The 23,486-nt window shown below is 44.1% G+C and overlaps 1 protein-coding gene across 1 annotated transcript; it reads right to left on the bottom strand.

The window, feature by feature from the left end:
- Nucleotides 1-401: 401 nt before the first annotated feature.
- On the bottom strand, nucleotides 402-2,499 carry LOC130744459 (uncharacterized). Its single transcript, XM_057596641.1, has 3 exons — nucleotides 2,425-2,499; nucleotides 703-2,100; nucleotides 402-446 (listed from the first exon to the last, which is right to left on the bottom strand). Exons 1-3 carry the CDS (start codon nucleotides 2,497-2,499, stop codon nucleotides 402-404), a joined length of 1,518 nt encoding a protein of 505 aa, XP_057452624.1.
- Nucleotides 2,500-23,486: the final 20,987 nt, after the last annotated feature.

Below are 23,486 nucleotides of genomic sequence, written 5' to 3' on the forward strand. Positions count from 1 at the left end.
TCATCTTTGCTTGTTGGGAAGAACACCCAACAAAATCTTGTGTAGTCATCGATTATGACAAAACAATATCTTCTTCCAGAAATACTAGCTACTCTTGTAGGTCCAAACAAATCCATATGTAAAAGGTCCAGAGGTTTGCTAGTGCTGACAAAGTTTTTAGCGCGACAGGAGGTACGATGTTGTTTGCTTTGAACACAAGCAGAACATGTAACATCAGATTTGATAGTTAGTTTTGGCAGACCACGAACTAAGTCATTACTTATGATTTTAGTGATGGTCCTTAAGGAAGCATGCCCTAGCTTCCTATGCCAAAGCCAAGTATTGTCTTCTGATGATACTAGACAAAATACATTTTGATTTGCCAGATTTTCCAAGTTCGTCTTATATAGATTCCCTTGTCTCTAAGCTTCAAAGATGATCTTGTCATCGGTATCAGTGACACTACACTTCACTTTATTAAAGGAAACAGTGAACTCACTATCACATAATTGACTTATGCTAAGTAGATTGTGTTTTAATCCTTTAACTAACAAAACGTTATTAATCACCGGAAGTGGTTCCTTACCAACATTACCTTCTCCAACAATGAGTCCTTTATGATTCCCTCCAAAGGTAACTGATCCACCGTCCTTTCTAGTTTGGATATTTGGGAACATAGACTTTTCTCCCGTCATGTGACGCGAGCATCCACTGTCCAGGTACCATTGTTGGCGTTTCCTTTGTTCTGTTAAGTAAGTCTGCAACAGAGATAATTGACTTTTTAGGTACCCATATTTTCTTGGGTCCTGAAGGGTTAGTAGCATTTTTAGGAGAAACCTTCTTTTCATAAAAGGTTTTGCTTTCATCTCGCTCAATTATGCAGTTCACAACAAATTTAGTTTGACCAGAATCAGATGATGTAAAAGATATATCGGACATGGTTTCACTAGATGAGGTTGATTCACTATCAAAACCTAATCCGCTTTTATCGTACAGTTCACGACTGTTGCCACACAGTTTAACTAGATTATCATGACCAATGGTGAAAGTAGATAAATCGTCAATTAATATTTTAACTCTTTTCTTTAAGACAACTACTTCTTTAGCAGAATCTTGTTCCTTTAAGGCAGTATTTTCTTTAACTATGTGGTTCTTTTCAGACAAAACCTTTTCATGTTCTAGTTGAAGCTTAGCAAACTGTTTCTTTAGAGCTTTGTATTTTTCAGATAATGCATATGAGTGTTCAAGTAATTCATTGAATTCTTCTTTAAGGTTTTCGGTTTTTACCTCATCGTCATCACCATCGTCTGAACTGTTTGCAGATGCCACGAGTGCAAAGTGTGCATCTTCATCATCGTCTTCATCGTCATCTTTAGAACCGTCCTCAGAGTCATCCCATCCAGCTGCTAAGGCTTTCTTTTTCTTGTAGTATGGTTTCTTGATTGACTTTTTAGCTAGTCTCGGACAGCCCGGCTTGATGTGGCCCGACTTTTTGCATTCAAAGCACGTAATGATGCTTTTGTCTGCATTTGAGCCGCTTTCACCTTTGTGAGTGAACGATTTCTTTTTCAGACTTGATTCTCGTTTGTTGTCTTTCTTTGATGTATCTTTTCCTCTTTGTTGTTTGATCCACATCCTCTTGAATTTTTTGTTGAAGAGTCCTTGTTCATCATCTGACAATTCTTCAGAGGATTCTTCTTCTTCCGATTGTTCCTTTGCTTGACTGGCTTTGGAACTGTTGGCTTTGAACACAATGTTCTTCTGCTTCTTCAGTCCTTCGTCATGGGCAAGTTCTATTTCATGAACCTTCAGAGATCCAAGGAGATCTTCCAATCTTAGTGTGCTAAGATCTTTAGCTTCTTTAATGGCGGTGACTTTGGGTCTCCATCGCCTAGGAAGGCATCTTAGGATCTTCGTGATTTGATCAACATTTTCATACTTGAAGGTTTGGAATCTTCCAAACATGTCATCAATGCTTTCATTTTCTTTCATCTTGAAGGGTTCATATTCAGCGACAAGTAAACTCACTTTGGCTTGTCTGAAATTTGTTGTACCTTCATAGGCAAGCCCTAGAGCTTCCCAGACTTCTTTGGCTGTTGTTAGTCCATCAACTTTGTCCAGCTGAGATTTTCTCAGTGCACATAGAAGAAACAACTTTGCTTTAGAGTAATTGTTGGTTCAATCTGCAAGTGCACAGATATCTCCGGGTTTTAATATCGAATCCACAGGGATCGTGAGTGAGAATTGTGGTTTAAGCTCAAAGCTTGTGAGTTTGAAAGCAAATAAAATTCAGATTTTGGTGTTGTGTTGTTTGTAACAAGAGTTTGCAAAATAAGCAGTAGTAAAAAGATGAAAATATCAATTGATTAAGAATGCTCTGGGTTAATGTTCATCCAATCCTTCCTAGCCAACCTACCCTATGCAATTGAAACCTTGAATCACTACCTTATTGCTATAGCCTAGATATTCACTCATTGATTCCTCACATGAGCAATTCTCCCATACTAAAGCTAAGCCCATTTCCTTGTGTACTTAGTCATTTATATGAGGTTTATAAGCATGCAATTTTCAGGCCAACAAAACCAATCCCTCACTCTATACCTAGAAGCAAGCAAAGAGAGGTCAATTCCAACCCAAGTCCCCAAATTACAACAATCTTCCAATATGATTGCAATTTAGCCTTAAGCAAAGGTGCACCCAAGCTTATCATGCATAAAAGAATTGAAAAATAAGGTAGATTCAAGAACAAGGGCATAGGGATAGGAATTAAGACTAGAAATTCATGAACTCACATTGAACCCAAAGCAAAAGAGAGTACTAGCCACTCATGGCTAGTGAATCCCTACAAGAAATGTGAATGAAACCTGGAAATTACAAGGTGGAAGCCTCTCACAAGCCCCAAAATCAATCCCTAAGCTTCAATACTTGGCAAAAATCTCAAAGAAAATCAGAAGTTTTTGACAAAATGGCCTAAGCCCTATTTATAGGCAAAAATGGTCGAGATGGGGCGCTCAAGCGCTGCCCTGGGGCGCTTGAGCGCCCATGAGGCAGAAGCAAAACTCCAGCTTCTGGAGTGCTGGCGCTTGAGCGCCAGGTGAGGGCGCTTGAGCGCCAGCTGCACGCTCTTGGTGGCTTTTCAGCTTTTTGTAACCCCCCTTTGAATGCTTTCTTCAATTCCTTTGCACCTTGGCCTTCCTTCTTCAATGTGTAACCTGCTGAAGCACTTAAGGAAAAAGACCAGGAGTAAAATCAAGAAATTCAAAGGGCTTTTAACCACCTTAGTCCTCATAAAAACATGGCAAAACAAATGCAAGCCCCAAACTTCCTAAAAATGCAAAAACAAGCCTCATAAAACTAATAAATTACGAAAACTAAACTCAAACTCAAATAAACACAAAAATGCATGAGAATGCATGAAACACTACATGAGACAAAGAAAAAGACTATAAAACACTCAAGTAAATGACCCTAAAACCACTACTAACATAGGGTATCAATAATCTTTGCGTTGTGCTTCTGTCAGTTTATCTTTCTTTATGGGTTCTCCCGCATCATCTTTGTGAACGATGTTGCCATTTTCAATGATGTCCCATAGTTTGTAGTTTGAGGACTCAATGAATAGTTGCATGAGGGTCTTCCAGTAGGGATATTCGGTTCCATCAAAGAATGGAGGCTTGTTGGTGGATGAGCCCGTAGCTATTGCTAGATCTTCTGCCATGGATCTTTACTCTTCACCTGTTTAAGATGTTAGTTTCTAGAGACTAAGCTCTTATGCCAATTGAGATGCAAATAAGTAACACAAGAAAGGGGGGGTTTGAATTGTGTACTTGAAATTTACGATTTAAAACTTTAGTTTATGAAAAGAATAAAAGTTCTTTTATAAAAACATTAAGTGTGACTTTTCGTAAACGGTTCAGTGCAGCGGAAGTAAATGAGTAACTAAATAGAACGATCAACACACAGAGATTTATACTGGTTCACCCTAAACGATTGGGCTACGTCCAGTACTTGGCCACCACCAAGATTTTCACAAGCAAGTATCAAGGACTTCTCCAATACAAGTATTAGATAGGACTTCTCCAAGTATTATCACGGACTTCTCCAAGTATTCTACAGGACTCCTCATACAAGTATTGTTCAGGACTTCTCCAAAATCTTACAAAGATTTAAATCACTCTACTGGGTTTCTCTTCTTCCAAGAGTGGTGGTAGAGAATTTATGGCACTGGAACTCTAAGTGTTTGGGTTAAGATTTGACTTTGGATCACTTATGAGTTCTAACAAAAGTGTAAAGAGAATAAAGAGATTTGACTCTTTTAAGGTACGAGGTTTTCTCTTTCACTTGCAGAAGTAATGGCTTGTGTTTAACACTTAAGAATTTCTGCTTGAGCTTTGAATGCTTTTGAGAAGTTTGGAATGAATGCTTGAATGCTTGTATTCTCGGAGTTGATTCTTCTTTGCTTCAGATCTTCAAGAGTGTCTTAAATACTAGCTTGCTAGTGTTGTAGCCGTTGAGAGATGAAATCCAACCGTTGTGAGGTAAGATCAAACCGTTGATTCAAAAGGCTTGGTTGGTAGCTTCATTTAATGCGGACTCAGAGGTAAGTCTATCCTTTAGCTATAAAGATGATATTTGTCAGCTAGTAGGTGGTGATAGACTTTGGGCTACTTTTCAGACATGAGACAATTTGGAAATTTGATGTTGACGGCATGTACTTTTCCTTGTTGGTCATCGTGCCTTTTGCTGAAGCAAATTGTCTTCACGTGATCTGGTTTGAATACAAGTCAATTGGTTGTCTTTTGATTTGAATATTGGACAACCGGTTGTAATCAAACAGAGACTTTGGCGCTCAATATTTGTCTTTGATAAATCTGACTGATGACGTGACATTGAACGGTCAGAGACTTGAGGCTTGAATAATAGTTAGTTCTCCTTTGCAGAGCTGTTTTGTAGTAATAAAAATCTTCTTCTATCTGAGATCTTTTTCCTTTTTGAAGTAATAGAACGTTGAAGCGTATAGCATACTTTTGAGTTTCTCCTGAAATCAAAAACGTTATCAAGAATTTAATTTCCAGCGAAACTTCTTGTATAAAATTATAATGATCAAAATAAGATTTAAAAACGTTATGATGCGTTTGAACTTAACATAAAGCAATTGGGTTACATGGAAGCAACTAAAGGGTAAAGAAACAAGGTTGGGATGGAACAACCAGTCAGGTGCTATTGAAGCTGTTGCGACATGGTAGGATGCTAAGATAAATGTGAGTAATGTGAATATCTTGTATTTTTTTAGTTGAAAGGCACAAGGTTGAAGTTGAGGATTGATTATACCTTATTTCTTTTTCATACTCATGCAGGAGAATTCTAAGTATGCGAAATTTCGATATAATGGACTAGAATTTCATGAAGAATTGGAATTCATATTTGGGGAGACAGTGGCAAAGAGTCAAGATGCATGGACTCAAGCTATGAGTGTCCCAAGTGAATCTGGTGGCAGAAATACAACTCCAGATGTGCTGCATCAAGTTATGGAATCTGATGATGATGATTTCAATCTTGAAGATGATGTTAGCCCTTTGGAAAACAATCAACTCAAAAAGACAAGAAAGGTGATGCAAGATCACAATGGCAAAGTAACAATAGGTAAGGGAAAAGTCGGGAGCGCAACAGCTATGAGGAAAAGTTTAGACCGACTAGTTGAAGCGGCTGAGAATCACAATGAAGTTGAAAAAGATGAAATTGCAGTTGTTCCTTCATGAACATTGAGATGAGGTATAGAACCTAAGATGCAAGGAACGTGACGTGAGATTCCTAGAGAGAATTGAGAGCGTAACCTCTTAGAGAGAGAGTGTAACTGAATTTCAAGTTTGTAATTTCTCCAATGAGCTAAGAGTCCCTTACATTTGGTATCCCTCCCCTATTTATAGTTGGGGGAGTTGGGCTTAGCGCCTCTAAATCTTTCTAATGGGCCAGTTGGGCCTTCGGGTGGAAGGCCCAAGTCCCCAGCCTGCTCATCGCCCCAGGCCAGCGCTCCTGGGCGAGGGACCCTGGGGTCTCGCCCAGTCCACAAGTCCACAAGACACTGAGCTCGAAGCATGAGAGCTAAGTGTGTCTTTTAAACAGAAGAAAACAAGGCGATGGCCATAAAAAGCTAACTAATGCTAAACATAAGGTATGGAAATGAAGAGCAATTGCCAACATGGCTTGGTAATTTAAAGCTTAAAAATCTAAAATGTTGAACGCCCTGTCATGCTCCCTTGGCGGCTCGAGTCCACAAGCAAGCTTGTGGCAATGATGCTGGATCTGCTCGCCCTGCCATAGTTACGCACGTGCCCTGAATCGTGATTTTCTGACATGTGTCGGGCCTGCGCCACGCGTTGCGCCCTGAAGTGACGCAAAGGTCAGCAAATCCATGGAATCTCAACCATTACCTTTGAAACGTCCCTTCGAATCATAGTAAAGCCTGACAATTTGAATTCAAACCAATAAGCTTCAACCGTTGTAACTTTTCATTTAATGCGCTGCTTTCGTGTCCCGAAATCCGCGCCACACTCCCTTGAGTGAATCATTCCACCTTTGCCATGATGAGTCACAATTCCCCAACCGCTGCTTATCTCAACTTTTAAAATCTCCTTCCCTAACTCATTCACCACTTCTGAAATTCCCACAATCTGTTGAAATTGACAAACTAGCACCTTCTTCCTAGCAAAAATGACCCCCCAACGCTGAACCAAAGGATCCTCTCGATCTCGCAGCGCCGCTCCCGCGTCTCCTTCTCCGGTTAACCCTCCCCCCTCTGGGGGATTTCCCCTTACTGAAGATGAAAAGAACGCTTTATGGCACCAAATTTTCGCCACCTTACCCCAGTCCATAACTCAAGACCCCACTCAGGAGGCCATCTGCCAACCTTCTGAGCAGTCCACTGACAAGTCTATTGCCGAGACAGTCCGCCAGGCCGGCGGACTTTGCCATGAGAAGTCCCTCAAAGATGTCCTCATCACCGGTCGGGGATTGGAAATCTGCTGTCCCTGGCAGCACCGCACAATCGAACAAGGCGTGAAGCAACCCCACTTCTTTTATGTTTACGAGTACCTCTTCCTCGACCTGGGGATCAAACTACCCTTCTCCCCTTTCCTCTGCCAAGTTATGAGGGAAATCAATGTAGCCCCAAGCCAACTTCATTTGAACGCTTGGGCCTTCATTCGGTGCTTTCAGATTCTCTGCGATGTCGTTGGTCTTGAAGCAAAAACCTCCCATTTTTTCTACTTCTACGGTGAGGAGCCAAAATCCTTGAAGACCCCGACTCCTAGGTGGGTATCTCTGAAATCTCGTACGGGCCGGCAGTACCTCTACCCTTACAAGAGAAACATCAAGAAGGGACCTGGGAGCCGGTACTTCCGCATACTCGTACATCCTACCTACCCTGAAGCTTTCACCCGCCAGGACGGGACCGCTCTGTTCCCTTTCTACTGGACCGAGAGTCCTCGCGATGTCCCGCAACCATCTAATACATCGCTGAGTGATGAAAATAAAGCCATCCTTGGCTTTTTCGCTGGGCTCCCCATCCTTGAGTGCTAACAGTTGCTTGAAGCCGCTCGCAAAAGCACCCTCCGCTCATTTCTAGGAGGAATGAACTTCAGCGAAGTCGCAATCAAGCGCGCCCTAGCTGCTGACTCACTTGAGTTTCCTCCCGTTTTTAATACTAACGGGGTTAAGAGGAAACGTGTTGTCGCGGATGCTGATGCCGAGGTCTCCGCCTCCCCTCAAAAGAAATGGACCAGAAGATCCGGTGCTGCCCCTTCTGAAACGATTGTGGCGGCCCCAAACGTCGTTGCCACGAGGTCTGGCGATTCAATGCCAGACCCCATCCTTCCGCTGGAGATTGACGAGCTGGCTCCGATGTCCACCGACGATGCTGTTCAACCTTCCCCAACAAGAAAATCCCAAAAATCCAAAAGGGTCGCCCCTGGCACAAATGAAAAATCGAGGGTCGCGACCCCCTCGCCTCAAAAGTCAAAAAAGAAGAAGAACAAAACCAAGATACCCAGGGCTGGCGAAACATCTGCCCCTCGCCAAGACCTGGTGGGCGGGGAAAAGCCAGACCCCATGGACGATGCGGGGTTCTCTCCCTTTCCTGAGGAAGTCATCGCTGATCAACATGCTTATGATAACGTTCCCTTTGGCGCTCCCCAAACGACCCTCTCTCCAGACCGTTCATGTCGCCAGGCTGAGGCAAGCCCACCTAGGGTCTCCTCCCCTGTTCCCACCATGAGTGACGCCAGTGAAGACCAAACTCCCACTGCTTCGCTTCCGCCTCGCCATTATTCCCCCGCCGCTAGCCATCCGATTGTTGATGAGCAGACATGCTAGCAGCCCTCCCCTGTTGACTTTATGCTAACTGACCCTTTTCTTGGCAGCATGAGAGGAACTGAGACTCCTGACCTTGATGGCGTGACACGAGAAGCTATCTCGTGCCTTTTGCGTGCGGGGTGTCTTTTCGCCAGGTTGTCGCAGGATTCAGCCACAGTCGCTGAAGTTGAAGACCTCCGCCAGAGGGCTGAGGGTTACCGCCACGCCACACTCGAAGCGTATGGCGAGCGTGACAAGTTGCTGACCCAGGTAGCGGCCCAAATGACTAAACTGAACAATTTGGGTATCGAGATGAGCTATAGCGAGGAGGACTTGTCCGCTTGTGAAGAGAGAACAGAAGAGCTGGAGGGCGAGCGGGACAATTTGCTGCAGGAATTGAAAGCCAAGGCTGAGGCGCTTGCCGCGGGCAGGGCTGCCTGCCTCGTCAAAGTAAAAGAGATCGCGTTCCTTCAAAGTGAGTTGGGTCGACGAACGAATCTGTCGCCGAGGTGAGATCTGAATTAGAAACAAAGACCAAAGCTGTTGCGGACGCGGAATACCGTGCGGATTCTGAGGTCAGAACTCTCCGGGCAAGGCTGGCGGCCAGGGCTGCTGCTGAGGTCGTGGAAGAGCGTGGTCGCGGTTTCTTCCTCGCCAAAGCTCAGGTTCAATATCTTTATGAGGGGATTGACCTCAGCGGGACGGGAGCTTTCAAGAAGGTCACCCTTCAGGGATTGGTCGGCCCGGACGATCCCCCAGGCTTCAATGTTGCATATTTTGTGGCTGCTGAAAACGCAGGAGAAGCAGAAGACGTTAATGTAGTGTAAATATTTTGTATTGATTTTTCTCTTACCCCATTTTTTTTGTATTTAATATCACTCCACGTTATTTAGTGAAAATTTGCTGCGATTTCGTTTGTCCATTTCTCTCCTCGTTCGCGCCCTTGTGCCCTTCAGGCTTTGCATTTTGTGCTCGTGTAGCAATTTTGAATGTGTGCTAGCGAAACTAGGACTTTATCTCAGCCTTGGACTGAGGCTTTCTCCTTCACACCAATATTTCCCGTAAGAGCAGGTGCGGCCTCGCCGGTTTTATCCCGGCGAGGGCTTACGGTGCTAGGGACCCAATGGCCATATAGGTTTACCCAGACTTATGCCTAGTTTTTGTTCTCGCCCATATTTCGGGGAGGTCTCGTTTGCCCATATTTCGGGGAGACTTTTGGGATAAACTGCTTGTCCTCGGACAAGGAGCCTACCCGCACACATCGCCAACGAGAGGTTAGCGATTCGCGCCAGACTTTCTGGAGCAATCCCCAGACATCAAGGTCGTGTTGGGATTGCCACCTTCAGGGAATTTTTCCCACCAGGCGAACGTGACATGTTAGTTGAGTTGCTATCTGGGTAGCAGCGGTTCGCGTCGGACTTTCCCGGAGCGATCCCCAAACATCAAGGTCGTGTTGGGATCGCCATCTTCGGGGAATTTTTCCCACTGAGCGACCGTCGTATTGTAGTCCAGCTAGGAGTATTACTTGAGAATATCCTTTTGTATTTGATTTATAAAAGTTTTACATGGGAGGGATGCCTCATTAAAAAACTCCCGTGTTGGAGAAAAAGAGTGCATCTTTATTTTTGGTCCTCATTTTTTGTTTTGTTGCTGTGTCCTCGTTCCTACTTCCTTTGCTACGTCCTCGGCCCTGCTTTCCACACTGGACTGGGCGAGCCCCTAGAGGGGCAACGCCCAGTGTGTAGCCCGCCCCGAGGCGAGGGTCTGGCCTTAAGTTGGGCCTCAGCCTCGGAGGCCCAATCGGCCCAATAGGTAGTGCCCAAGCTCTATAAATAGGAGGTGGTTACCAATTGTAGGGGACTTTTTGGCTCATTTGATGAAATAACACATGAAATTCAGCATTCTCTCTCTCATTCTCATTCTCTCTTCAGCACATTCTTCCACTCTCTAGGTACTATCCCTTCCCTCAATGTTCATTCCCAGAACACACACGCTTCCGCTTCCAGCCCCATCACCATCATCTTTCGAGCCCGACGTGATCGCTATCCACTCATCGTTATTTTTGGGCTGGGTTCCTTCCATGCCCGCCTCGTGGCAATGAGGAACTTCTCCTATCATGCCCTTCTGCTTGTCGCGCTTGGACATCCCTGGCTTGAAACCTACCGAACCCACAGGCTTCCAATATTTTGACTCTCTTTTTGCTTTACCCGGGCGACGACTCACTGGGCTCCTTTTCCTCGCCTTCCTCTTGTCCTTAGACCGCTCGCGCGCCCTGTTATCTCATTTCTCGCCGCTGCCCTGCTGGACGATTCTCTGACCCATTCCTTGAATCGTGATTCCTTTTCCCTTTTGCTCATCTCGCCCTGAATTCGAGAGATTCGGTTTCCTGAACATTGGCATTTCCCAGAGTTCTGGGTCCTTTGAGCTCCAGCTAAAGAGGTCAAAGTTGTCCTCTACCAGCTTCTCTAAGCATCTCTCTTGACTAACCGTGAGCCTGGGCTCGATCGCCAACACCCCCTTGCTGAATTTATACGCCTCTAAATCTGCGATCATACTCGCCCAACGCTCCTCTGCGTGAGCATCCGTGAACTGTCCGTCCGTTCCCGTCCTGCCATCTATCCTGACCTGTCCTTGGTTGCTCCCTGATCTTGCTATCTTCTTGTCAACCCCCTGCTTCGATCCCCCTTGCCTGCCCTGATTACCTTGGACGACCTCAACCTCATGACACATGTGTCCCTCACCAGCTCCTTTCTTTCCATACAGGCTGACACAGTTGTTGTAACATTCTCTCGCCCTCCTTTGATCAACTACAATCTTTCCCACTTTTCCACTCATCAGCGGATATTTCACCGCCAGGTGTGCCGTCGAAATTACTGCACAGAGGTGATTGAGTGTGTTCCGTCCAATGATGATGTTGTAGGATGCCACAACCTGCAACACAAGATACCTTACGCGGAGTAGCTTGGCGTTATCGTCAATACCAAAGACTGTGTCCAGATCTACATATCCGCGTACCCAGACTTGCTCGCCCGAGAAGCCTACAAACATTCCTGTATAGGGCATCAAATCTTTGTCCGTCAATCCTAATTGATCAAAAGCATCGCCGTAGATGATATCAGCGGAGCTTCCTTGGTCCAAAAGAACCCGCCGCACATTGAAACTGTTAATCCTTATCATTACAACCACGGGATCGTCTTTGTGTTTCTTGATCCCTTTGAAATCTGTCGACGATATCACAATGTCTGGATGCTGGAAACCGAATGGAGTTTCATACTGTTGCACTGATGTCACTGCTCTCACGTGCCTTCGCCTTGCCAACGCTGTGTCTCCGCCCCCGCCGAAGCCACCCGCGATTGTGTTTATTGTCCCAACTGGCATGGCGACTCAAGGTCTTTATTAAAGGTTTCTTCCGCCCCCTTCTTCCTTGTTGCCAGTGTTTCCTTTTTGTCAGCGGTTGGCGTACGTCGGCGTTCGTCTCGCCTGCGGTCATCCTGCTAATGACCTCCTTTATACCGGTTCCCTTACTGTCGTTCTCCATTCCACCGATCACCACGGTCGTTCATCTACGATCTTCCCGCTCGAATGAGCCTCTCAATCTCGTTCTTCAGGGTAAAGCAATCTCTCGTGTCATGGCCCGCCGAGCGGTGATACTCGCATCACTTCATTTTATCCAACGTCGTTCGGGGTGGGTGGGCCTCTTTCTTGCCTTCCTCAACCGCGTGGGTTGCCTTGACCTCTCGAAGCAACTCCGTCAAATGTGCATTTAGACTCCACCCTGACTCTTCTCGCCGGCGAGGGTCAGCTTGATGCCACGGTCTGCGGCGCTCAAAATTTTCCCTCTTGGGGTACAACGGCTCCTTCGCAGCCTTCTCTCCTGTCCTCACCTTCCTGTCTCGCTTTTTGCTTCCCTCTCCTCTCTCCTTACTCCATTTCTCTTCTGGCGAAGCGTCCTCCTGTTCGTCGTCTTTCTCCTTTTTCGCTCGCCTTCGCTTAAAAGCATCATCCTCCTCATCCAGAATGTAGGTGTTTGCTCGCGTCCGAATCTCCGCCATGGACCGAGCCGGCTTGCGGCTCAACTTGCTATTCAGCTTCCCCGGCTGTAACCCGTTCTTGAAGGCACGCGCATAGGCGTGCGACTCTGACTCCTCAATTTTTACTGATGCCGCGTTGAATCGTTTTACGTACTACTTCAGAGTCTCGCCCTCAGATTGGCGGACGTTGTAGAGATCTTCGATTGTCACTTGCTTGGTTTTACTGGCGGAAAGCTGAACAAGGAATTTTGATGAGAAGTCACTGAAATTAGTAATGGATCCTCGGGGTAGCGTGGTAAACCACGCCATGGCTGTGCCTTTGAACGTAGCTGGAAACATCTTGCACTTCACAGCGTCGGAAGCGACACTGATCACCATCTTTGTATTGAAATATAACAGGTGCTCCTTGGGATCAGCTTTCCCGCTATAGGTTTCAATGACAATATTCTTCATGTTATCTGGTATGGCAACCTCCCTCACTGCCGCTGAGAACGGCTCGAATTCAGCTACGGCCTCCGCTTCGAGCTCCCCTTCATCCTGCTGCTCGGAACGATAATATTCTAGCTGTTCTTGTAAATAATCGTTTCGCTGCCGTATATCGTCAACGCTACGAATCAAGTGCCTCCAATCTTGGTCGGAGATCGGTGCCTGAGGTGCCGGAGTCTCCTCCCCCGAAGCTCCGAGTGAGTGCACTGGTGATCTCTGCTGCTCCGGTGAAGTTGGCGGAGAAGGTAACGGAGGCGTTGGAGAAGGAGGTGGATGTAAGGCCCAAGTTTTTTAAACTTATGCCAAGTAAATAGAATCTTATTCACGATTAGGGTTGATGTATCGTGAAAGGAAACCTGAACTAGAGTTTACTAAATGAAATAAATTTATGAAGGAGAAAGTTCAGGAAAAGTTAAAGGATTTCATCATGATCGATAAAAGTTATAGCACGATCGTTACACGCTTAAACCTAGGTCAGAAACCCTAGTATATGGCTAGTTTTCACTTATAGGCACGATGGAAGTTAATTCCAAAAATCTTCAGAGAAATGTTAGAACTTCTCTTTTTCCATATATCACAATCGTTTCGAGGCGAAACTCTAGAATCTACGAACGTCCGATTCCAATCATCGGAAGTTTGCCGAAACCGAAACCCTGGTATTTCAAAACCCTAGAATCACCCGACTATGAGGACTTTTTCTATTCGGAACATCAAATGAAGATTCCACACGCGTACACCCATTTCTCTTGATGATTTCAATCTTTCTTCAGAAGGAAGTTTTCTATTCCGACATCCGATGCAAAAAGCAACTTATCGGGTAAAATAGTTTTATACCGATTATGCATTAGTCGCCAAAAATACAAGGAGACCTTTTTATAGTTTTGGATTTCTTTTGCCAAAACCTATCTTATAATTCACGGAGAATGAAGCCAGAAAAATCAGATTCGTGAAACTTTCATTTTCCCGCGTTTTGCCAACCTCTATATATAGCAAGAAAGAAGAGAAAAATCACAAAATCTTACCCATTTTCTTCCAAGAGGCCGCGAGTTTGAGAGGAGAGGAGGAAGAAGAGCTTTTGTTCAATTCTTGCTTGATCGTCGATCAATCAGTTGCTACTTCAAGGTTTCGAGGTATAGTCGCTAATCCTTACCTCTGATCGCTTTTTCCATAGTTTTTCTATAGACTTTTCTGAGCTTATAGTTTTGAGGTTTTTGCAAAACTATCCTGAATATTTCATTTCTGATTCTAAACCTCTTCCTTATGTGCCCAAGATCACTTCTGCCGGATTAGATTTTCCGTAATGTCGCTGGATTTCCGCCGGAATCAATTTATGCCTTAAATACCCATTTTTGGAGTAATGCTTCAACCTTTAGGCTGAAAACTATCGCCTTAGTTTAGTGCTAGTAGGATTAGTTGTCATAAACGTCGTTGGTGACGTCCCTGTCAAATTTGCTTTTTGGGATTTCAGTTTTGAAATTCTAAGTTAAAAATCATGACCAAAATACCCCTGCGACAGTTTTTGATCCGATAATTTTTCCGAGTTTAGAATACCCTTAGTTACGGCTAATGATAGCATAGGAACCAAGTTTGATCGAAGAAAAATCGAGCCCCATAATTATCAAAAGTGGCCGAGCCCTTTAAGGGGGGAGGAGGAAAATTTCCTTTTCCGAAAACTTGTCCTTTCGCGCTAGATTATCGTACCTCGGAGTATATACTACTTCGTGTAACCTTAGTAAGTATTGATAGCTTAGTTTCCGATAGATTCTGATAGTATTTATGTGGTTTTGCTCTAAAGGTGATTTTGAGGAATTCCCAGAGGAGCAAGGCTTTGCTTGTGGGGAAGAACTAGAAGATCATCCTGGAGAATCTTCAGGTGAGGGCTACTCACTGAATCTCTAGTTAATCCTTAGGGTCGATGCTTTCGACATTGTTTACTGTTTATGCACTTGTTTGTGTTTGATTGGAAAAATGTTTTCTGAGGCTTCGGCTGACAATGTAGATGATTCATCTACTGAATGCTTTTGTGATTTAATTTCATGCTAAGTGCTAAGTGGGTAATTTAGGATGTGTGATGCATGCCTTATATGCTAAGTGCTACGTGGTTATTGCATAATATGTTGATATTGAAGGTGTGAAAAACGACTAGAAGGGGGGGGTTGAATAGCGTTTTCAATATAAAAACTTTCCCCTTAAGATTTAAGGTAAATCTTTTCGGTTTCTCTAAGATAGATGGTGCAGCGGATAAAGATAGAGAGAAGAGAAAAGCACACAAGTATTTTATCCTGGTTCACTTGATAAATCCCTCAAGCTAATCCAGTCCACCCGTTAAGGTGATTTCTTCCTTCTTAGAATGAAGGCAATCCACTAATCAGATAATTGTTACAACTGCACTTGAAACCTACAAGTGACTAACAATACACTGACTTAGCTATCACTAAGATTCACTCTCTTAGTCTTCTCTAGGATCCGATCAACCTTGATCTCCTAAAGGAATCACCACTAAGATTCACTCTCTTAGCCTTCTTAAGGATACTGACCTACCCGGTCCCTTAAGGAAAATCAAACAACTGTTTGAGGTTGGTGTTTACAAAGGTTTGCTTCTAAATAAGCTGAGTGTAAACTAAATAAGAATAGATGAAGAAAGTAGAGGCTTGAATCTTTTCTTGTATTGCAGCTCTTGATTTCTCACGCTCTTAGCTTTCTTCTTTTCTTCAGCCTTTTATAGTCCAAGGTGCAAAGGATATTTCTGTTGAGAGAATATGACCGTTGGAGGGCATTTCTGAAACTTCCAGAACCTGCTGTGGCTGAACCTTGGTAGGTAGGCTTTTCAGAATAGTACACTGCTCTTGTACTTCTTGATAGAGACATTTGCCTTTAACCATTGACTTCTGATCAGAGTTATGCTTCGTGTTGGAACTTGTGAAGCTTGGTGATCAGAGTCAGAGGGATGCTTGGATCCTCTGACCTTCGTAACTTCTGCTTCTGGACCTTCAGAGCTTCTGAACCTTCAGAGCCTCTGGTCCCTCAGAGCTTCTGGTCTTCAGATCTTCTGATCCTCAGATTTTCTGATCCTCTGATCTTCTGATCCTCTGATCCTCTGATCCTCAGATCCTCTGATCTTCAGATCCTCTGATCTTCAGATCTTCTGATCCTCTGATCTTCTGATCCTCAGATCCTTTGATCTTCAGAACTTCTGACGAATATATCTTCTGGTGTCAGAATCAGAACCTGTTTGTCAAAACACTCAAGACAAACATTAGAGTATCATAGTTGTTCATCCACAAATAAATACTTGTTATCATCAAAACATAGAATTGTACCACATGACCAAATCTTGATCTTACAGATATATGATATGTTGGTTGATTGTGCTGAATTAATTATGCTTTTGCAATGAAATCTGAGATTCTGAGAAGTGAGAATAGCGGGCAGGTCATGCCGATTTTATTTTGAGAGTTTTGAGAAAGTTTGATAGGACGAATGAGATTCGGACCTTGTTATGGTGTTTCATAGATTGAGACTTTCTCTGGTGTCATTTGGGGATTAGGAGATCCCGAGAACTGATAGGATTTGCGATAAGACTAAAGGATACTACTTTGTAAAGAAAACTCATAAGACATTAAACAACCTCTAAATCTTCAATTAATGATAATATACTCGAAAGGAAGCTTTGGATGCAAATCTTAGTTTTTGGAAAACGAGAAGTGTCGTCGGATCCGATCGTTGAGGAAGTTGAGAAGTGTTGAGTATGTTGATGTTCTTGTGCTGTTGGAGCAGCTGTGTTGAGTATGTTGATGCTCTTGTGCTGTTGGAGCAGCTATGTGTGGTTGGGCTATCCTGGGGATAAGTCCGGGGAATTGATAGTTCCCGAGTATGTTGATACTCTTGCTCGTTGAGCAGTTTTGACCATCGGATTGAGATGAGTCGGATGATTTGGAGATCATCATGAGTTATGTGTTGTTGTGAAGAAGTGTCTTTTGTCGCAGAATCGACTTTACCTTAGGGTAAGCTTTTAGAGACTTTAATTTACCTAGAACACGTGGCGACGTGTCGAGTGAGATTCGGAGACGTTGTTTGACTAATCATCCTGCATTCATGCAACATTAATGAGGTATTAACACAAGACGTACTCTGGACCTCGTCGGTTTCCAAAATGGTCATAAGACCCGGAATGCCGTGTAAGAGCGTTTGTAGACGACTCTTGTAGCAGACCGAAATGGCAGACCTACGGGTTACGGCTGATCTGACTACCGTTGTTGTTGGAGTAAGAGGCACGCGGGCCGAAATGGTCCCACCGTGGCTGGTGCTAGGGCTGATCCGTTGATGTCCATCCGTTCCGGAATGCATATTGGTTGACTAGGTTAACCTGCATTGCATATCATGCAACATGCATACTAATTTAGTTGTCGAATGTGATTGTTATTTGTTAATCCTATCTGGAACATGTTAATTGTTATTACTGTCATTGATGCTCTTTATGGAATATGCAACCCTAGGATGTTATCCCTAGCTATAAGCCTAAGTGGCTATCTCTTATCTGTACCTATTGGGTTTAATATTTACATAATTCCTTGGAGTTGACCCTCGCGTCTTCTGTGTGTGTTTTGGCGGACAACGCCTTTTGTCAGATGTCCATTGCGGACTGGTTCACAATGGTCCACCCTTCGGGGGGGATTAGATACGAGATGATCGACCAGGACGACCCCGGTTCGTGGGTGGTTGACCCCGCTAGCCATCGAGCGACGTACTCGGGGCGGATCATGGAGGATAGGGTAGATAGGGGAGGACTCTTGGTAGAGGGAGTGTTGAGGAGGTGCTCCGTCAGTTTCAACTTGCCACCGGGCGTTCACTGTGGACCAGGATTTGGAGGAGCACCGCCGCCACCTTCGTCTTCGGATGAGGAGGACCCCTCCGAGGAGGAGCCTGTGGGAGTGCATTCATCAGAGTCCAGCACACCCAGCGTTGCGATCATTGATGATCAGGGTTCGGGCCCTAAGCCCGTGAGTCCAGCATCGGAGCGCATTGCGGTTGCGAGGGGAGGACGGATAGGGTTGGTAGACTTAGTCGTTCTGGATTCTGATTCAGACGACGATCATGCTAGCACGTAGGTTTAGTGCTGGTGTGAGCTCCTCGAGTTAGGATTAGTGTAGGAGTAGAGTTTTAGCTCTGACAGTCTTTGCTTCATTTGTTTCTTTGGGGACAGGGTAGTTCCGCCTATAGCTTTTTGTGTGGTTTCTTTACGGGAATCACAGAGAGTTGGTTGGACTTAGGAGGTCTTATTTTCATACCATTGGGTCAGCTTATTCTCAGTTTTGAGGGATGGTGTTGCGGACACTTCACCCTTTTCATTTGGTTTGTACATATTGCCTACGGGCGCTACTCTTTTCTTTCCGTCACTGGAGGTTACTCGTGACGAGGTTGCTACTTACAGCGGGGGCTGTTATATATATTGTATATTAGTTTTATTGCTTTTCGCATTTGGGTTGTATTTAATTCAGTCTTGTCTATATTATTATCGAAAAAAAAATATTCACGTTTTTCCGCATTAAGTTTACTTTTGATTACTAAAGTGACGCCACCGAAATCGGGGTGTTACATTGTGGTATCAGAGCACGGTCGAGTCTTTCGGAAGTTGTTGGGGAATAGGTCCTCTGTGCTAGGTTGTGTGACTCTGCAAAGAGTGAAAATTGATTGTCTGCAAGCGATTTTTCGCTTAAAATTGATTGAAGTTATTGCTTAATCATATTGTATAGTGATGCTAGATGCTATCTTATGATGAGTATTGACTGTTTGCTTCCTTTAACAGAACATGGTAAATACCAATCAGTTAGCTGAGATGATGGCCACTATGGCCCAAGCTGTGACGGCACAGGCGAATGATAATGCGATGAGGCGTGCTGCTGAGGAGGCACGTGAACAGCATCAGCGCCAGAGGGAAGTAACTCTGGACCAGAACAAAGGCCTGAATGATTTCAGGAGGCAAAACCCACCAAAATTCTCTGGTGGTACTGACCCAGACAAAGCGGATCTCTGGATCCAGGAAATCGAGAAGATTTTTGGCGTCCTACAGACTGTTGAGGGTGCCAAAGTGGGCATGGCGACTTATCTACTGCTCGGGGATGCTAAGTGTAAGACCCAAGTTTTTAAGCTTGTGTCAAGTAAATAGAATCCTATTCACGATTAGGGTTGATGTATCGTGAAGGGAAACCTGAACTAGAGTTTACCAAATGAAATAAATATATGAAGGAGAAAGTTCAGGAAAAGTCTGAGGATCGTACCGAAGTCGATAAAAGTTATAGCACGATCGTTATACGCTTAAACCTAGGTCAGAAACCCTAGTATATAGCTAGTTTTCACCTTTAGGCACGATGGAAGTTAATTCCAAAAATCTTCAGAGAAATGTTAGAACTTCTCTTTTTCCATATATCACAATCGTTTCGAGGCGAAACTCTAGGATCTACGAACGTCCGATTCCAATCATCGGAAGTTTGCCGAAACCGAAACCCTGGTATTTCAAAACCCTAGAATCACCCGACTATGAGGACTTTTTCTATTCAGAGCTTCAAATGAAGATTCTACACGCGTACACCCATTTCTCTTGATGATTTCAATCTTTCTTCCGAAGGAAGTTTTCCATTCCGACATTCGATGCAAAAAGCAACTTATCGGGTAAAATAGTTTTACACCGACTATGCATTAGTTGCCAAAAATACAAGGAGACCTCATTTTAGTTTTGGAATTCTTTCGCCAAAACATATCTTAGAATTCATGGAGAATGAAGCCGGAAAAATCAGATTCGCGAAACTTTCGTTTTACCGCGTTTTGACAACCTCTATATATAGCCAAGAAATGAGAAAAAAACAAATATCTTACCCATTTCATCCAAGGAGGCCGCGAGTTTGAGAGGAGAGGAGGAGAAGAAGATTTTGTACATTCCTTGCTTGATCGTCGATCAATCAGTTGTTGCTTCAAGGTTTCGAGGTATAGTCGCTAATCCTTACCTCTGATCGCTTTTTCCATAGCTTTTCTGTAGACTTTTCTGAGCTGATAGTTTTGAGGTTTTTGCAAAACTATCCTGAATATTTCATTTCTGATTCTAAACATCTTCCTTACATGCCCAAGATCACTTCTGCCGGATTAGATTTTCCGTTATGCCGCCGGATTTCCGCCGGAATCAATTTAGGCCTTAAATACCCATTTTTGGAGTAAAGCTTCAACCTTTAGGCTGAAAACTATCGCCTTAGCTTAGTGCTAGTAGGATTAGTTGTCATAAACGCCGTTGGTGACGTCCCTGTCAAATTTGGTTTTTGGGATTTCAGTTTTGAAATTCTAAGTTAAAAATCATGACCAAAATACCCCTGCGACAGTTTTTGATCCGATAATTTTTCCGAGTTCAGAATACCCTTAGTTACGGCTAATGATAGCATAGGAACCAAGTTTGATCGAAGAAAAATCGAACCCCACAATTGTGAAAAGTGGCCGAGCCCTATAGGGGAGGAGGAGGAAAATTCCTTTTTCGAAAACTTGTCCTTTCGCGCTAGATTATCATACCTCGGAGTATGTACTACTTCGGGTAACCTTAGTAAGCATTGATAGCTTAGTTTCCGATAGATTCTGATAGTATTTCTGTGGTTTTGCTCTAAAGGTGATTTTGAGGAATTTCCAGCGGAGCAAGGCTTTGATTGTGAAGGAGTGATAGAAGATAATCCTGGAGAATCTACAGGTAAGGGCAACTTACCTTGCTAGTTAATGCTTTAGGTGTCGATGAATTCGACTTGATTTATTGTTTATGCACTTGTTTGTGTTTGACTGGTAAAATGTTTTCTGAGGCTTCGGCTGAAAATGTAGATGATTCATCTACTTAATGCCTTTGAGATTGAATTTCATGCTAAGTGCTAAGTGGGTAATTTAGGATGTGTGGTGCATGCTTTATATGCTAAGTGCTACGTGGTTATTGCATAATATGTGGATATATGACATGCTGGTTGATTGGGCTGAGTTATTTATGCTTTTGCAATGAAATCTGAGATTCTGTGTAGTGAGAATAGCGGGCAGGTCATGCCGATTTTATTTTGAGAGTTTTGAGAAAGTTTGATAGGACGAATGAGATTCGGGCCTTGTTATGGTGTTTTATGGATCGAGACATTCTCTGGAGTCATTTGGGGATTTGGAGATCCCGAGAACTTATAAGAATTGCGATAAGGCTAAAAGGATATTATTTTGTGAAGAAAACTCATAAGACCTTAAACAACCTCTAAATCTTTAAGTAATGATAATAATCTCGAAGGAAGCTTAGGAGTCGAATCTTAGTTTTGGAAAACGAGAAGTGTCGTCGGATCCAAGTGTTGAGATATTGAGAGGTTTTGAGTATGTTGATACTCTTGTGCTTTGGGAGCAGTTGTGTTGTTGGGCTATCTGAGAGATCAGCCGGGAAACGGGTAGTTTCCGAGCATGTTGATGCTCTTTGCTCGTTGAGCAGTGTTGACCATCGGATAGAGATGAGTCGGATGATTTGGAGATCATCATGAGATACAGTTTATGCCTTCGGGTACAGTTTATGCCTTCGGGTACAGTTTATGCCTTCGGGTACAGTTATGCCTTCGGGTACAGTTTATGCCTTCGGGTACAGTTATGCCTTCGGGTACAGTTATGCCTTCGGGTACAGTTTATGCCTTCGGGTACAGTTATGCCTTCGGGTACAGTTTATGCCTTCGGGTACACTTATGCCTTCGGGTACAGTTTATGCCTTCGGGTACTGTTTATGCCTTCGGGTACAGTTATGCCTTCGGGTACAGTTTATTCCTTCGGGTACAGTTATGCCTTCGGGTACAGTTTATGCCTTCGGGTACAGTTTATGCCTTCGGGTAATTCGGACATCGACGGGGGATATGATCGACCGTGAGGTTAGGATCGACCTGTTGATTGTCGGGCATAGCGGAGGGAAAAGTCGACCCGCAGGGTTAGGACTGATCCGGCTATGTCAAGGTGGTAAGTGACACTCGAGGGTTATGGTCGACACAATGCCAGTGTTAGGACCGACTCGATCGTGCCCAGCCTACTCTTTCTGGAACCGTCGAGAGTGACGTTGCATTAACATATCATGCACTCTAATTGTATTCGCTGAGATTTGGATGAGTAGATGTTGATAAATAACGTTAAGTGTTTTGATGAGTAGATATTGATAAATATCGTTACGTGCTTTGATGATTGAATTGTACTAGAGATTTGATAACATGCTATGTTTAAACCTTAGGGTAGACAATGCAGAACTTATATGTATACAAGCAATATATATATATATACCCCTTATACTTTACCTGATGTCTTGTATTCTCCATACTGTATTCCGTAAGTTGACCCTTGCACGTGCTACCTGTGTTTGGGGGGCTATGTATGCCCTTTTTTTCAGATGCCGTTGACGGACTGTTTCGTGATGCTTCGTCGTACGGGGAAGACCCGGAGCGAAATGACTACTACTAAGCCTTCGACGATGGAAGTTTAGGGATGGGTGTTTTGAGGGCTTGTGTTGCTGACACTTGACCTATCCTTTTGGGATTGTACATTTTGCCTACGGGCGTTACACTTTTCTACTTTCCGTCACTGGAGGTTACTCGTGACGAGGTTGCTACTTACAGCGGGGGCTGTATTTATGTTATATACTAGTTTTGTTATCTTTTGTTGGGAGTTTATTTCTTTCAGTCTTTGATTCTATTATCAAAAAAAAAAAAATTCACGTTTTCCGCTTTAAGTTTCTTGTTGGTTACTAAAGTGACGCCACCGAAATCGGGGTGTTACACTGAGTACTGGTGGAAGGGCACCAGGGGGATCATGGAAGCTAACCATGAAGAGATCAACTGGAACTCTTTCCGGACCGCATTCTTGGAAAAGTATTTTCCAACAAGTGCCCGGGATGAGAGGGAGGCGTAGTTTCTGACACTCCGTCAGGGAGGTATGTCTGTACCGGAATTTGCTTCGAAGCTGGAGTCCTTGGCGAAGCATTTCCAATTCTTTAATGATCACGTGGATGAGCGCTACATGTGCAAGCGCTTTGTTAACGGACTGAGGCCGGATATTGAGGACTCAGTGAGGCCACTGGGAATCATGCGATTCCAATCTTTGGTTGAGAAGGCCACGGAGGTGGAACTGATGAAGAACCGGAGGCTAAACCGGACTGGAACTGGAGGGCCGATGAGGTCGGGCTCTCAGAATGTTCAGAACAGAGGGAGGTTTCAAAACAGGAGGCCGTATCAGCGTCCTGCTGATAGAGGGTTTGCTTCAGGATCTTACAGGCCCATGGTGGGTGCTGCTGGTGGTTCTGGAGATCAGACTCAGAACAGGGAGTTGACTTGCTTCAAGTGTGGGAAGCCAGGGCATTACGCTCGTGCTTGTCCCGACACGAGACCCCAATGCTACAACTGTAACAAATTGGGGCATACTGCTGCACAGTGCAGGCTACCAAAGGCGGAACCAACCGTCAACACTGCTCGAGGGAAGCGTCCTGCTGCAAAGGCGAGAGTCTACACCATGGATGGTGAAGATGCTGAGGGGGTCGATGGATTGATTAGAGGCGACTGCGAGATTGACGGTAACCTCCTATCCGTACTTTTTGATTCCGGTGCAACGCACTCTTTTATCTCTAGG

The sequence above is a fragment of the Lotus japonicus genome, chromosome 3, assembly GCF_012489685.1.
Source record: "Lotus japonicus ecotype B-129 chromosome 3, LjGifu_v1.2".
Taxonomy (NCBI): Eukaryota; Viridiplantae; Streptophyta; class Magnoliopsida; order Fabales; family Fabaceae; genus Lotus; species Lotus japonicus.